At 45.7% G+C, this 13,004-nt stretch overlaps 1 protein-coding gene across 1 annotated transcript in view; it reads right to left on the bottom strand.

Moving 5' to 3' along the window:
• Positions 1–7,623: 7,623 nt before the first annotated feature.
• Positions 7,624–13,004, bottom strand: part of LOC118932720 (signal-regulatory protein beta-1-like) — a 40,699-nt gene continuing 35,318 nt past the window's right edge. The window contains exons 5-6 of the mRNA XM_057502822.1: positions 9,006–9,115; positions 7,624–8,404 (exon numbers count right to left, since the gene is read on the bottom strand). Of these exons, the coding sequence (XP_057358805.1) occupies positions 9,009–9,115 (107 nt within the window). The 3' untranslated portion in view covers positions 7,624–8,404; positions 9,006–9,008. The remainder of the gene's footprint in view (positions 8,405–9,005; positions 9,116–13,004) is intronic.

The raw sequence follows: 13,004 nt of genomic DNA, 5'->3' as shown, positions 1-13,004 counted from the left end.
ATGAATTTTAGATTATTAGATTAATGTTATACCAGTTACCAATGAAAGAATGTCCATACTACTATCATTAGTGAGAGTTATAAGCTCATTGGATATAAGATTGAATTTCTAGACTTAATTAGAATTCTATGTAGTAATCAAAGCCGCTAACAACAGTCCCGATAATTTTTAAAGATTCATAAACTAGAGAGTATTAAAGATAGCTCTAGTAGGGATGTGTAACACCATTTTGGGGAAAAGAACACATAAATTTGTGAATTGAAATTCACAAGCGAAACCTAAATAGAGGTATCTCATGTCCATGAGTGGGAAATCTCAGTATTGGAAATACATGAAATTGCCCAAATTAATAGATAAATTTAAAGCAAGCAAATAGTAATTCTAAAAGGGCTTTTCATGAAACTTTACAAAGAGGTACTAAAATCCATTTAGTCCAAGAATAGGCAGGACAGCTTTGAACAACCAGAAAAGGTGGGAACATGTCTAAAGGAGGTATCAAAACTTACTGGATGCTATTAAAATCAAGACAGGGTAGTTTTGACAGAGAGGTAGACAAATAGCTCCTGGAACAAAGAACTCATAAAACACACACACATACACAGATTTATGTAAACTCGAGTAAGGGCAGATGGGGGAGTGCAGATCAGTGAGTGCTGGATACTTTATCCTAGTGGAAGAAAAAAACAAGATCCCTACTCCCTCTTACAAAAATATCCTTGGATCAAAGGTGTAAATGGAAAGATAAAATCTCTTTTTGTTAAGCAACAGAAAACCTTTTTTGTTGCAAAAGTCCTCATGTGATACCCAACACAGCTGCCTGCTGGACCAGAGTAGAAGGACAGGAGGGTCTCTTCCGTATGAGCCCAAGGTAAACAAAGATGAATGCTTCTTGAAAAGTTGTACTAGCAAACATTTCATAGAGCTTTAATGCCACCTTGAGAAAAACCCATAAATGGTAGCATATTCTTATAGAACCCTGTAGAGTGTGGAAAATTAATAAAATAGATACATATGTTGACATGAATGAATCCCACAAACTGTGGGATTTTATTGTTCAATAAAAGTTCATGAATGCTGTGTACAGTGTAATAGCATTTATATAAAATTGCAAAGTAATGTTAAATATTGTTTGAGGGTTTATACCTATGTTATAAAAGTGTAAAATGTTGTCGGAGAATAATGAACACCAAATTCAGGACAGTGTTTTGAAAGGGAACAGAACACCATAATTGCAAAACATCAATATTTTACACAGATAGGATGGTAGGTCTGCGGATATTTTTTAGATGATTTTTTATATATTTCAGACTAGAAAAATGCTTATTCATCTTAGTGATTTCAAAATATATGTGGTTAAAATGAAATCATACTTGCAAAAGCTGTGGATTAAAGTCAAATGTGCTCTGAGAATTAAGGGTTGTTCTTGATCAGAGCAGGTTGGAAGTCTGTTTCATTCTCTAGATCTGCTTGATTCTCTTGTGGGTGGAGGACGGGCCAGTTGGAAGCTCAGTGCCGAGGACCACGTATCTCTGACTCATCAGGATCGAAGTCCACCCTAGACTCAGCTCCAAAGCTCAGAGGGAAGGAACATCAGGAGGGTGCGTGGAAGGGAGCGTGTCCTTGGAGGAGGTGGGGCTGCAGAGGGAGGGGCAGGGTCCTGGGTAGCCTGCGGGACCTTCAGCTTCTTCTCCCTGCTTGAGCCCCTTGACAGGGCCCAGTGCATGGCAGGGCATGGGGAGGCTGAAGTGAAATCATTCATTTGTGTTTTATTTCCAGAAATATTTCATAAAAACCTACTTTGTGGCAGGCACCATGCTTGGCGTGGTTTGTTGTGCTGATAAAAACTAAGCCACTACTCTTCACACCCTAACACCTCCTTCTGGGTCCTGCACTCTCTCCCACACCCACGTTCATCTTTGCCACTACTTTGCACTCTGAGTCTCTCAGATAGTCTCCCCTAGTTGATTCAGTCATACTTTTCTTATTCATTCCAAAGATATGTAATATGAAAACGGAAATATATAACAGTCTATGGGAGCTCTTTGAAGTTCAGGTCTCAAAGATTGACCTTCATCCCACCTCCACACCTGGAACTGCCACGTTCAGGACACCAAGGAACCTAATTTGAAACGCTTCAAACTCCAAAGCACTACACAACATGTGAGAGTTGGCAGACGGAGAATTCTGATAGATATTTGGAGAAAACACGAGGTTCACAATCTTATCTCGAGGCTGGGTCACCCTTGAGGGCACCGTGCACCTTGTGCCTTTGTCCTGGATCCTGTTACCAGCCCTGATGGTGACCCTGACCTCCCACTGAGGACTTAAGGCCTGCCCCCAACTCACCTGTTACAGGTTCCGCTGCTTGAGGATAGAGGGGGCTTGGAAACTCATCACCAGAAGCACCTTGAATCCCAGGAGGACAGCCTCAAAGATAAAGGCAGGCATCTCTAACCTCAGTACCATCAGGTAGGGGAAACATCAACTGGGCTCCATGAGTGAAGCACCTTCTCTGAGGTCATTTTGCCAGGAACTTTCAGAGCCAGGAATTTGCACCCAATTTCTTATTCCAAGCCCATGTTCTTTTGTCTACACAAGGCTCTCTCTTAAAAATAAGAGATGACCTTGGCTATTAACCTCACTTTGTATTTGACCCAATAAATTCCAGTTTGAACATCTAGCATACAGAAGCCAACATGCGATGTTCTAGATGAACAAACCATGACAATCAGCCATGTGTGTTAAAGTTTTGTGTTCATCTAACTTAAACCTTAATAAAATCTTAGGAGACTGGTATCACTACACTATTTTATGGATTAATAAACTCAGGCTCCGAGAGGCTCAGTTGCCTAAGTTTACAAAGGTATATTAATGTAACTAAGTTTTAAGATAGCTTTTTCTGAATTTACATTATAACAAGAGCATTGCGGATGACCATCTCTGCATCACCAGTAAGCAAGGATATAAGCTGAATTCCCTCTTGGGAATTTTCAGGAGGGTAGAACTACAAGACTGCTGTTTCCTCTGAATTAAAAGCTCTTTCAGGATGACCACATCTAAATGAGGCTGTGTCCAGACAGCACTGATTATTTAAGGAGTCACGGAGTCTTAAGATGGGCAGGAATTCAATGATAAGCAAGTATGCACTGCTCCCCGTGCCGGCTGAAATCCTCTCAGGCAGGCATCAGAGGTGACCAGGTGACACAGGGAGAGATGTGAGCTTCCTGGGCTCCAGATGGGCTGGCCTGTGCTGTGGGCTGAGGGCGACAGTATGAGGTTGGTTCAGGTGGGAGGCTGGGCCTCCTGCTGCACCTTACAGTTGAGCACCTGCTCGGACCTCCGCACAGACCCATTCACCAACTGCAGGTTCCCAGGCTGAAGGTCCCATTGATATTCTGCCTGGGCATGGGTGGCTCAGCAACCGTGAACGTATGGCAGTTTTCCAGCCAGCTGAGATGCACACTCTGTGAGTATAATCACTGCACATGGCAGGTAATGGCCACCAAGCCTGAGGAGTGGGAAAACCGAGACACAGTCACTGCAGGGGCAGCTGGCCCAGCCCAGAGGAAAGAGACAGCTGTATATAGGAAATCCACTCTGGGAGCCCGAGAGTATAAAGGATGGGGTCCATCTGCCCAGGGCCTCCCGAGGGAGGATGTAGGTGTTGGTTAGCAGATGTGTGCATAAGTAAGTGCATGGCTGGTGAGTGTGAATGTGGAGGGCTCTCCGGCTGGGATGGAAGGATGATGGGTGGTCGAGTGAAGGGGTTGATGAAACCCGTCCTAGTCTTTCCTTCCTTTTCCATGTTGGCCATCTTGTCCCAGAATGCAACATGGAGGAAGCCTGAGGACATTGAGCTAAGTGAAATAAGCCAGACACAAAAACACAAATATTGTATGGCTCCACTTACATGAGCTATCAGGGGCAGTCACCCTCGCAGAGACGGACAGCAGAACCGTGGTTAGCAGATGCTGGAGGCAGAGGAGAGATACTCCTCAAAGGGTATCCACTTTCAGTTGTACAAGATTAGAATGTTCTGGGGTCTATTTCAGAATGATGTGAATGTAATTAACAGTCCTGAACTGCACACTTAAATACAGTTCTTCTGGTTAAAAAACAAAAGGAGCACTGGAAAGGGAGAGAGGTTCACCTTCACTGAACTCACTGAACTAGCCCTATGACCGGTGCATATCTCACTGCAAATGTTCGCATGTGTGACAGCATTTGGACTGTAACTCTCTGTCACTGGAACATAGTGGCCAAGTTCTGCAGAAGAACCCTGGAGCCTTTTCCTGTCTCAGCTATGTGAGCCAAACTGTATCTACGTAAAAAGAACCTCCTAGCTAGGCATGGCCGTACTGGCCTCGGTCAGTTGGAAACAGTAGGATATGTTCCCAGTTTGTAGTTTAGTTACTCAATGTTTTATTAATTCCAGGAAAAAGAAGCAGTTCTTATTTACTCTCACTATCATTTCGTGGCAGAATATTGAGGTATAATACCAAAGATACACTATAAAGTACAACCTCTTAAATGCCATTAGTTTAGATTTCTTTGTCCAGTTTTACTGAGATATTACTGACATATAACACTGGATTTATTTATAACACATGTACAATGTAATAATTTGATGTATGTAAATATTACACATGAATTACATATGATCACTACAATAAGTTCAGTTAACATCCATCACCTCACACAGTCCCAGTTTTCTTGTGATGCGAGCTTTCTATTAGTATTAGTAAGATGTGTTCTCGGGAGCTTTCAAATGCACACAGGGTGTTGTTAACTATAGTCACTATACTGTGCATTACACCCTAGAACTTACTATCTTATAACTGGAAGTCTGTATCCTTTGACCACCTTCACTTATTTTCCCCACCCTCCATTCCCTGTCTCTGGCAACCACTCATATAGTCTCTGTATCTGTGAGATTGGATTTTTAGTTTCCACGTATAATTTAGATCATATGTACTTGTCTCTGACTTACTTCACCTAGCATAATGCTGTCACGGCCAATCCTTGTTGCAAATGGCAGGATTTCCTTTTTTTATGTTGAATAGTATCTGATTGTGTGTGTGTGTGTGTGTGTGTGTGTGTGTGTGTGTGACCACATTTTCTTTTTACATTCATCTACCAGTGGACACTTAGGCTGCTCCCATGTCTTGGCTATTGTGAATAATGCTGCAGTGATCCCGGAAGACCAAATTTCTTCAGGAAGTGATTTTGTCCCCTTTGGTGATAGACTCAGAAGTGTATTTGGTGGATCACATGGCAGTTCTATTTTAATTTCCGGAGGTATCTCCATGTTGTTTCCACAGGGTGTGCACAAATTTACATTCCCATCAACAGTGTACAAATGTTCCCTTTTCTCTGTATTCTTGTCAGTTCTTGTCTTTTTGATGAATCCATTGTAGCAGATGTGAAGTGGTATCTCACTGGTTTTCATTTGCATTTTCCTGATGATGAGTGAAGTTAAGCAAATGTTCATGTACCTGTTGGCCATCCACATGTCTTCTTTGGAAAGAATATGTATTCATTTGCTCTGTCCTTTTTTAAATTGGATTTTTTTTCTTATTGTTGTTATTGAGCTTTGGAAGTTCTTTATATGTTTGGATAGCAACTCTTTATCAGTTATTTGATTGGCAAATCACTTCTACCATTCATTAGGTTGCTCTTCCTCTCTTGTTGATTATTTCTTCATTGTGCAGGGTTTTAGTTTGATATAGACCCATTTACTTATTTTTGCTTTTGTTTCCCTTGCTTCCATTAATACCAGTGTCAAAGAGCTTACCGCTATGTTTTCTTCTAGGAGTTTTATGGATTCAGGTCTAACATTCAAATACTTAATCCATTTTGTGCTGATTTGTGTGCATGATGTAAAGTACTGGTCCAAGTCCCGTTTTCCCAAGACCATTTATGGAAGAGACTGTCCTTTCCCATGTATATTCCTGCCTCCTTTGCTGTCAGTGTATTGAGCGCATATGTGTGGGTCAGGTTCTCCTCTGTTCCACTGATCAATGTATATGTTTACTGTAGGTTTGTAGTATCGTGTGAGATCAGGCACTGTGATGCCTCCAGTTTTGTTCTTCTTTCTCAAGATTGTTTTGCAGTTTAGGGTCCTTTCTGGATTCCTACAAATTGCAGAATTTAGAACAAGATGGTGGGAGGGGGCTTGCTGGCCACTAGAGCCGGGCCATCAAGGTGCGCGTCCCAGGACGGCAACAAAAGCCGGGGTGTCAGACATGTGCTGGAGCTCCTTGCAGGGGGCTGCTGGGGCCTGGAGGGGGGCCCACGGTGTGTGTGTACAGGCCCTGCTGGCCTCCCTGGTGTCCAGAGAGGACTGTTGCCCCCTAGGTTGCCTCGTATGGGATGTGTAAACAGGCCTCTTTCAGGCAAAGCCTGGGAAGTGGGCCTTGTCTCTGCTGCCTCCAAGCTGAGCCCTGGAGGGTAGCTAAGGGATGACCTGACGTGCTGCTAAGAACTGCTTTTTGGTTCTGGTCTGTGGGTCTCAGGGACACAGCCCCACCGGCTCTCACAGCTGCCTGGTTTGGAGGCGCGTCCCTCAGCAGGGCGTTCAAAAAGGTGGGACACTAGATGCTGGGTCCAAACCCTTTGAGCCTCAAAGAGAAGCAGGGAGGGGTGAGGCCCCTCCTGGTTGAATGTTGCTGTGCCGGGGGCAGGGTTCGCTGCCAGATTCTCTCTCAGTGTGGGTTTCCTCTTGTTCATCCAATATGTAGGAGTCACTCAACTAGCTTTTGGGTTTCTTCCAAGGGAACTGTTCCATTTGTAGCTGTATGTTCCCAGCTGGGGAGGTGAGTTCAGGAGGCTCCCAGTTCGCCATTGTGAGCCAGACCTGACTAACGCATCTAAAAGGCTTATTTTCCTCAACTCATGACATTATAGTTGCCCTACTTATGGTAGGAGGAGTGTGCCAAATTTTGAAGCAAACGTCACGTTTGCTGTCTGTAAAGGGATTCTTGAACAAAGGTGCCAGTCTCCAAGGGGGAAAGTTGTTTCTTAAAATGGTTGGTAACATTGTCAGGAAACAAGGCCCAGGGGAAAACTATCACCATCGCAGGGCTGCAGAGCATAAATGCTACAAACTCCTCAATAAATTAAAAAAGCAAAGTAAGTATCCACTCCTCCCACTTTGTTCCAGACCCTGTGTGCTTTCACTTAAGGCTCCCTCATGAAGTGTCAACACCATCCTTTGAGGCAGCATTATTCCCATTTTACAGAGCAGAAAACAGCCTCATTGACTGAGTGAGTCGCTCAAGGTTATAGAGCCAGAATGTGTTTTCTAATCACTCATCCAGGACTCTGTCTACAAGATCTCAGAGGGGAAACCTGTAAGATCTGTGTCACCTGAGGGATGGGGAGCACGTCCCCCCTCAGGATCTGATGGGTCACAGGAGTGCTATCCTCTCCCGTGGATTGTATGGTCCAGAGAACCCTAATCTTACACATCGTGGTCAACACAATCTTTCAAACATAATTACATAGTTTATTTTCTCCAGGGAACATATTTTCAAAAAGCTTGACACTTTCTATAAATATTTTACAGAAGAAATATATTTTAGTATTAGGCAAATAGAATGGAAATAATCCATTCAACACATATTTATTGAATGTTTATTTTTAAAATTCCCTAAAGTCTCCAGAAATGGTTCTCAAGATACATAGTAACTGAAAAAACATTGATGGGAGACAATTTACTAAAGGTAGGACAGAAAAGTGAGTGTGTGTGGCATTTGGGTGACGACACGCACCCTGACCCCCACGCCAGCTCAGCAGGACTAACTCTGCTCCAGACGGTGCCGCCGGGGACACAGGACTCCGTTTCCCAGCTCCCAGCTCAAATATCCCTCAGGAGTTCTCACCTCACCAATGTTACTGCACCTCAGCTACATAATATCTCTAAAGGACAACCAAAGCGATGTGAAAAAGTCATATTTATTATTGAATCAAAACCACAATTCAGGGCGAGCTTGCTGTACCCAATGCTACAGCTGTGGGCACAGCATAGCTTTCCCCTCCCCCAGCTCCCACGCCCACGACAACGGGTGAAGGGCCTGAACGCGTAGCAGCACTGCCCCTTCCTGGTCCTCACTGTCCCCACCCATCACACTGAAGTCCTGAGTGTGGGATGATGAGGAGCTGGTATCTTCGGATTCTGTGTGTATGTGTTTCTGAGAGGAGCGGGAATGGGGCCCCAGCCCTGGGAACACTGGGGTCTCTGAGAAGGAGCAGGAGCTGCGGGCAGGCAGGGCTTCCAGGTGGGTGGCACTGGGAGGAGAATCTGTGGAGGCTTCTGTCTGCTCCTTGTCTTTGGCTGGGCCCCTCAGGGCAGGAAGGGGGCAGCAGGCATGGAGGGCAGCAGGCAGCAGGTGGGGAAGGAAGGAGCTGTGGGAAACAAGATTCCATTTAGTTCTGTTCTCACCATTCAAGAAATGTCCCTGCATGTGTCCTATGTCCTCTGGGCTGTTCCCCTCCTGGGAGCCTGTCCTGAGTGGACAGGAGGCCCTGAGATAGGACTCTGCCCCTCAGCCTTCCTCCCACGGTGCCCCTCACCCTTCCATCCATCACTGTGTCACAAGGAGGCTCACAGTGGGCACAGCCCTCAGAGCAGCTGAGACGGGACTCTCAACATTTCTCTAAAATGTGGACGTCTTTTCCCCGTGGAGCCCCACTGTTCACAAAATGTAGAGATGGTCTCCAAGGGGACCACACCCCTAGCAACCTGTCATGCAGCCCCCTCTGCCCAGAGGGATTCTGTGGACCCCCTATGAAATCCTTGATTCTTCCCCCCTAAAGGCCCCCCATACCTTCTGTGAGCTGGGAACCTCTGAGAGGGATCACCACAGCCCCTGAGGTACTGAGGGAGGTAGGTCACCTTCCCTTAACCCCACTGGCTCCCTGACCATGTGTGACCTTGGGTTGGCCCTCCTGTGACCCTGGCCCTTCTGGGACAGACCTTCCCTGACCTCCCTGCCCCCAACTTACAGTCAGGCCCTCCTCATCTTGTGCACATAGATGGCAGAGACCCCAACCATCATCAGCACCTTGTGGCCGAGGAGGAGAGCCACCAGGAGCCGAGGAGGTGGCTCTGGGCCTGGAAATCAAGGGATAGGAGGAGGCATTACAAGGGCCCAAGATGTCCATTCCCAAGGGCCTCCACTTACTCCATCTGAGGCTGCCTGGGCCCATCAATGCTTTCAAGCTCTGGATCCTACCCTGGGCTCAGGTTCAAGGCAGAAATCAGGGTACCAAATTCCTCCTTCCCACTCACCCATTCCTCAGGTTGCTAGGATGTCCTCCTGAGGATCTAGGGAAAGATGGGGGCTCAGGGACCCATAAATGTGGTGCCTGCTTACTGATTAGTCCTCCACCCATGTGGAGAAGGTATTATATTCACATTCTGATGAGGAAACGGAGTCCCAGAGAGATTAGGGAAGGTCACACTATTAGTGGGATTCAAACCTAGGAACTCCATCCCTGCCCTGTTGTCGCCTAAGGTGAGTCTGCAACCTCTTCTTCTGGGCCAAGACAAGGCCAACCTTCAGGGACATAGGAAGGAATTTAGCATGGCCTGTGGTCAGTCCCAAGGTGAAGGTTAAGTGTGAAACCAGAGGACTTCCTGGCAGCACTGCAGATTCTTATCTCCTAGAGCCACATGGTAGGCAGGGCTTAGGATGGATCCAGGACATGATGACAGGAGCCAGGGAGCTACAGAAGGGGGTGAGTTCTCAACCTCAGGGGTCTTGTCTGCCTGCATCAGGCCTGGATGGGGAAGTAGGGGACCCTGAGACATGGGGTGGGGACCACTGAGTGGCCTGGAAATCGGCTTCTGGGCTGCTGAGGACAAGGGCAGCTGCACAGCTCCTTGCATCCAACGGCGTCCTCTGCAAACTGGGAGGAAGTGGAAAAGGGAAAGGCATTGCGTGCAAATGTCTGTCACTATCTCTTGGGAAAGAGTGTCCAAGCTACAAGATAACTGAGAGTGAAAAGAGGGAACGCAGCCCATGCTGGGCACAGGCTCACTGGGCTGCCACCGTCCCTCCCTCAGCAGCCAGAGGGAAGGTGCAGGAGAAATGGGCCAGCGAGGCTGGCAAGAGACTCTGAGAGTTAATTGGAAGTTTCCCCATCAACATTAAATCCACACTAGATTTGAAAATATTGGAATAGTATTCTGCAGATTAGAGCACAGACCATAGGCAGGGGGTATAAAATCTGCTTCATTTCCCAGGGTTGGCACAGATCCCAGAATCTGTGAATATGTTACCATATATTGCAAAAGGGACTAGAAACAGTGATTAAGAACTGAGTTGGGCATTATCTTGTTTATCAGAGTGGAATCGATGCAATCACAACATCCTTACAAGGAAACAAGGTGGGCAAGACACTCAGGGAAGGAGATGTGACGGCAGAAGCACAGTCAGAGTGATGGCTTCTTAGGCACTGAGTATGGGTGTCCTATAGTCTCTGGACCAGGCAAGGATGCACATTCCCCCCTATAGCTTCCAGAAGGAGCAGAGCCCTCGGATGCAGTGTGGGCAGCCTTCTGACCTCCAGAACTAAAAGGTAATGAATGTGTGTATTTTCAAGCCACTGAACATGGGGTGATTTGTTCCAGCAGCAATAGGAACCCAGTACAAGGAGGCAGGGGCATGTAAAAGGACAGATGTCAAGATGGCAGCCTAGGTAGAGCAGCGGAAATCTCCTCCCAAAACCACATATATTTTTGAAAATACAACAAAGACAACTCTTCCTAATAGAGAGACCAGAGGACACAGGAAAACAGCCAGACTAAATTCACACCTGTGAGAACCCAGCACCTCGCGAAGGGGGTAAGATACAAACTGAGGCCTGGCGGGACCCGAGCATCCCACACCCCAGCTCCTGGCATGAGGAGAGGAATCGGAGCAGGGAGGGCGAGGGAGCCCAGGACTGCTGAACACCCTGCCCTAGCCATCCGCACCAGAGCGCAGACCCAGTGCATGCATGGGGTGCTGAAAACTAAGGAAACAGGACAGTAAGACCTGTGAGCAGGTCCCCGCAGCTGGTGCCCCAGGGACAAAGAAAAGCAAGTGTTTTTTGGAAGGCTTAAAGGGACAGGGACCTCACAGCCAGAAGGAAGCATCCCTGGACACTTAGCTGACCAGTAGGGAACTCCGGGAACCCTAAACCCCTGGATAGCAGTGCAGCTCAGAAGCCCCTCAAGGAGATAAACAGCATCCCGGCGTTTCCCCTCAGACGCAGCTCCGCCATATCGGAGCAGAAGCCTGAGGCAGGCCACGCCCACAGCAACAGTGGAGATAAACTCCATAGCGGCTGGGCAAGAATCAGAAGTCCTGCCTGCCCACAGCTGATCAGCACACACCACTAGAGGTCACTGTTCTCCCAGGAGAGGAAGGCCACAAACCAACAAGAAGGGATGTTCTCCCAGCCATCACTTGTACCAGCTCCACAAACTATCTCTATCACCATGAAAAGGCAGAATTTGAGGCAGACAAAGATCACAGAGACAACACCTGAGAAGGAGACAGATCTAACCAGTCTTCCTGAAAAAGAATTCAAAATAAAAATCATAAAAATGCTGATGGAGATGCAGAGAAATATACAAGAGCTAAGGGATGAAGTCTGGAGGGAGATTACAGATGCCCAGAGGGAGATTACAGAAATGAAACAAACTCTGGAAGGATTTATAAGCAGAATGGATAAGATGCAGGAGGCCATTGATGGAATAGAAACCAGAGAACAGGAACGCATAGAAGCTGACATAGAGAGAGACAAAAGGATCTCCAGGAATGAAACAATATTAAGAGAACTGTGTGACCAATCCAAAAGGAACAATATCCTCATTATAGGAGGACCAGAGGAAGAAGAGAGAGAAAAAGGGATAGGAAGTGTCTTTGAAGAAATAATTGCTGAAAACTTCCCCAAACTGGGGAAGGAAATAATCGATCAGACCACGGAAGTACACAGAACTCCCAACAGAAAGGACCCAAGGATGACAACACCAAGACACATATGATTAAAATGGCAAAGATCAAGGACAAGGACAGACTTTTAAAGGCAGCTGGAGAGAAGAAAAAGGTCACCTATAAAGGAAAACCCATCAGGCTATCATCAGACTTCTCAACAGAAACCTTACAGGCCAGAAGAGAATGGCATGATATATTTAATGCAATGAAACAGAAGGGCCTTGAACCAAGAATACTGTATCCAGCACGATTATCATTTAAATATGAAGGAGGGATTAAACAATTCCCAGACAAGCAAAAGTTGAGGGAATTTGCCTCCCACAAACCACCTCTATTCTAGAGGGACTATTCTAGATGGGAGCACTCCTAGGACTTAACAGATGTCACCAGAGAAAATAAAATCACAGCAAAGAAAACAGACCAAACAAATACTAAAGACAAAAAATAAAATCAACTACCCACTAAACGCAGTTAAAGGAAACACGAAAGAGCACAGAATAAAACAACCAAAATATAAAGAATGGAGGAGGAGGAATAACAAGGGAGAGAAGAAAACAATCTCCAGACAGTGTATATAGCAGCTCAATAAGCGAGCTAAGTTAGACAGTAAGATACTAAAGAGGCTAACCTTGAACCTTTGGTAACCACGAATTTAAAGCCTGCAATGGCAATAAGTACATATCATTCAATAGTCACCCTAAATGTAAATGGACTGAATGCACCAATCAAAAGACACAGCATAATAGAATGGATAAAAAAGTAAGACCCATCTATATGCTGCTTAGAAGAAACTCACCTCAAACCCAAAGACATGCACAGACTAAAAGTCATGGGATGGAAACAGATATTTCATGCAAACAACAGCGAGAAGAAAGCAGGGGTTGCAGTACTAGTATCAGACAAAATAGACTTCAAAACAAAGAAAGTAACAAGAGATAAAGAAGGACACTACATAATGATAAAGGGCTCAGTCCAGCAAGAGAATATAACCATTCTAAATATATATGAACACAACAC

Source organism: Manis pentadactyla, chromosome 5 (assembly GCF_030020395.1).
Source record: "Manis pentadactyla isolate mManPen7 chromosome 5, mManPen7.hap1, whole genome shotgun sequence".
NCBI classification, from domain to species: Eukaryota; Metazoa; Chordata; class Mammalia; order Pholidota; family Manidae; genus Manis; species Manis pentadactyla.
The sequence above is the reverse complement of the archived record's forward strand: the minus strand, read 5'-3'. Positions and strand labels throughout refer to the sequence as shown.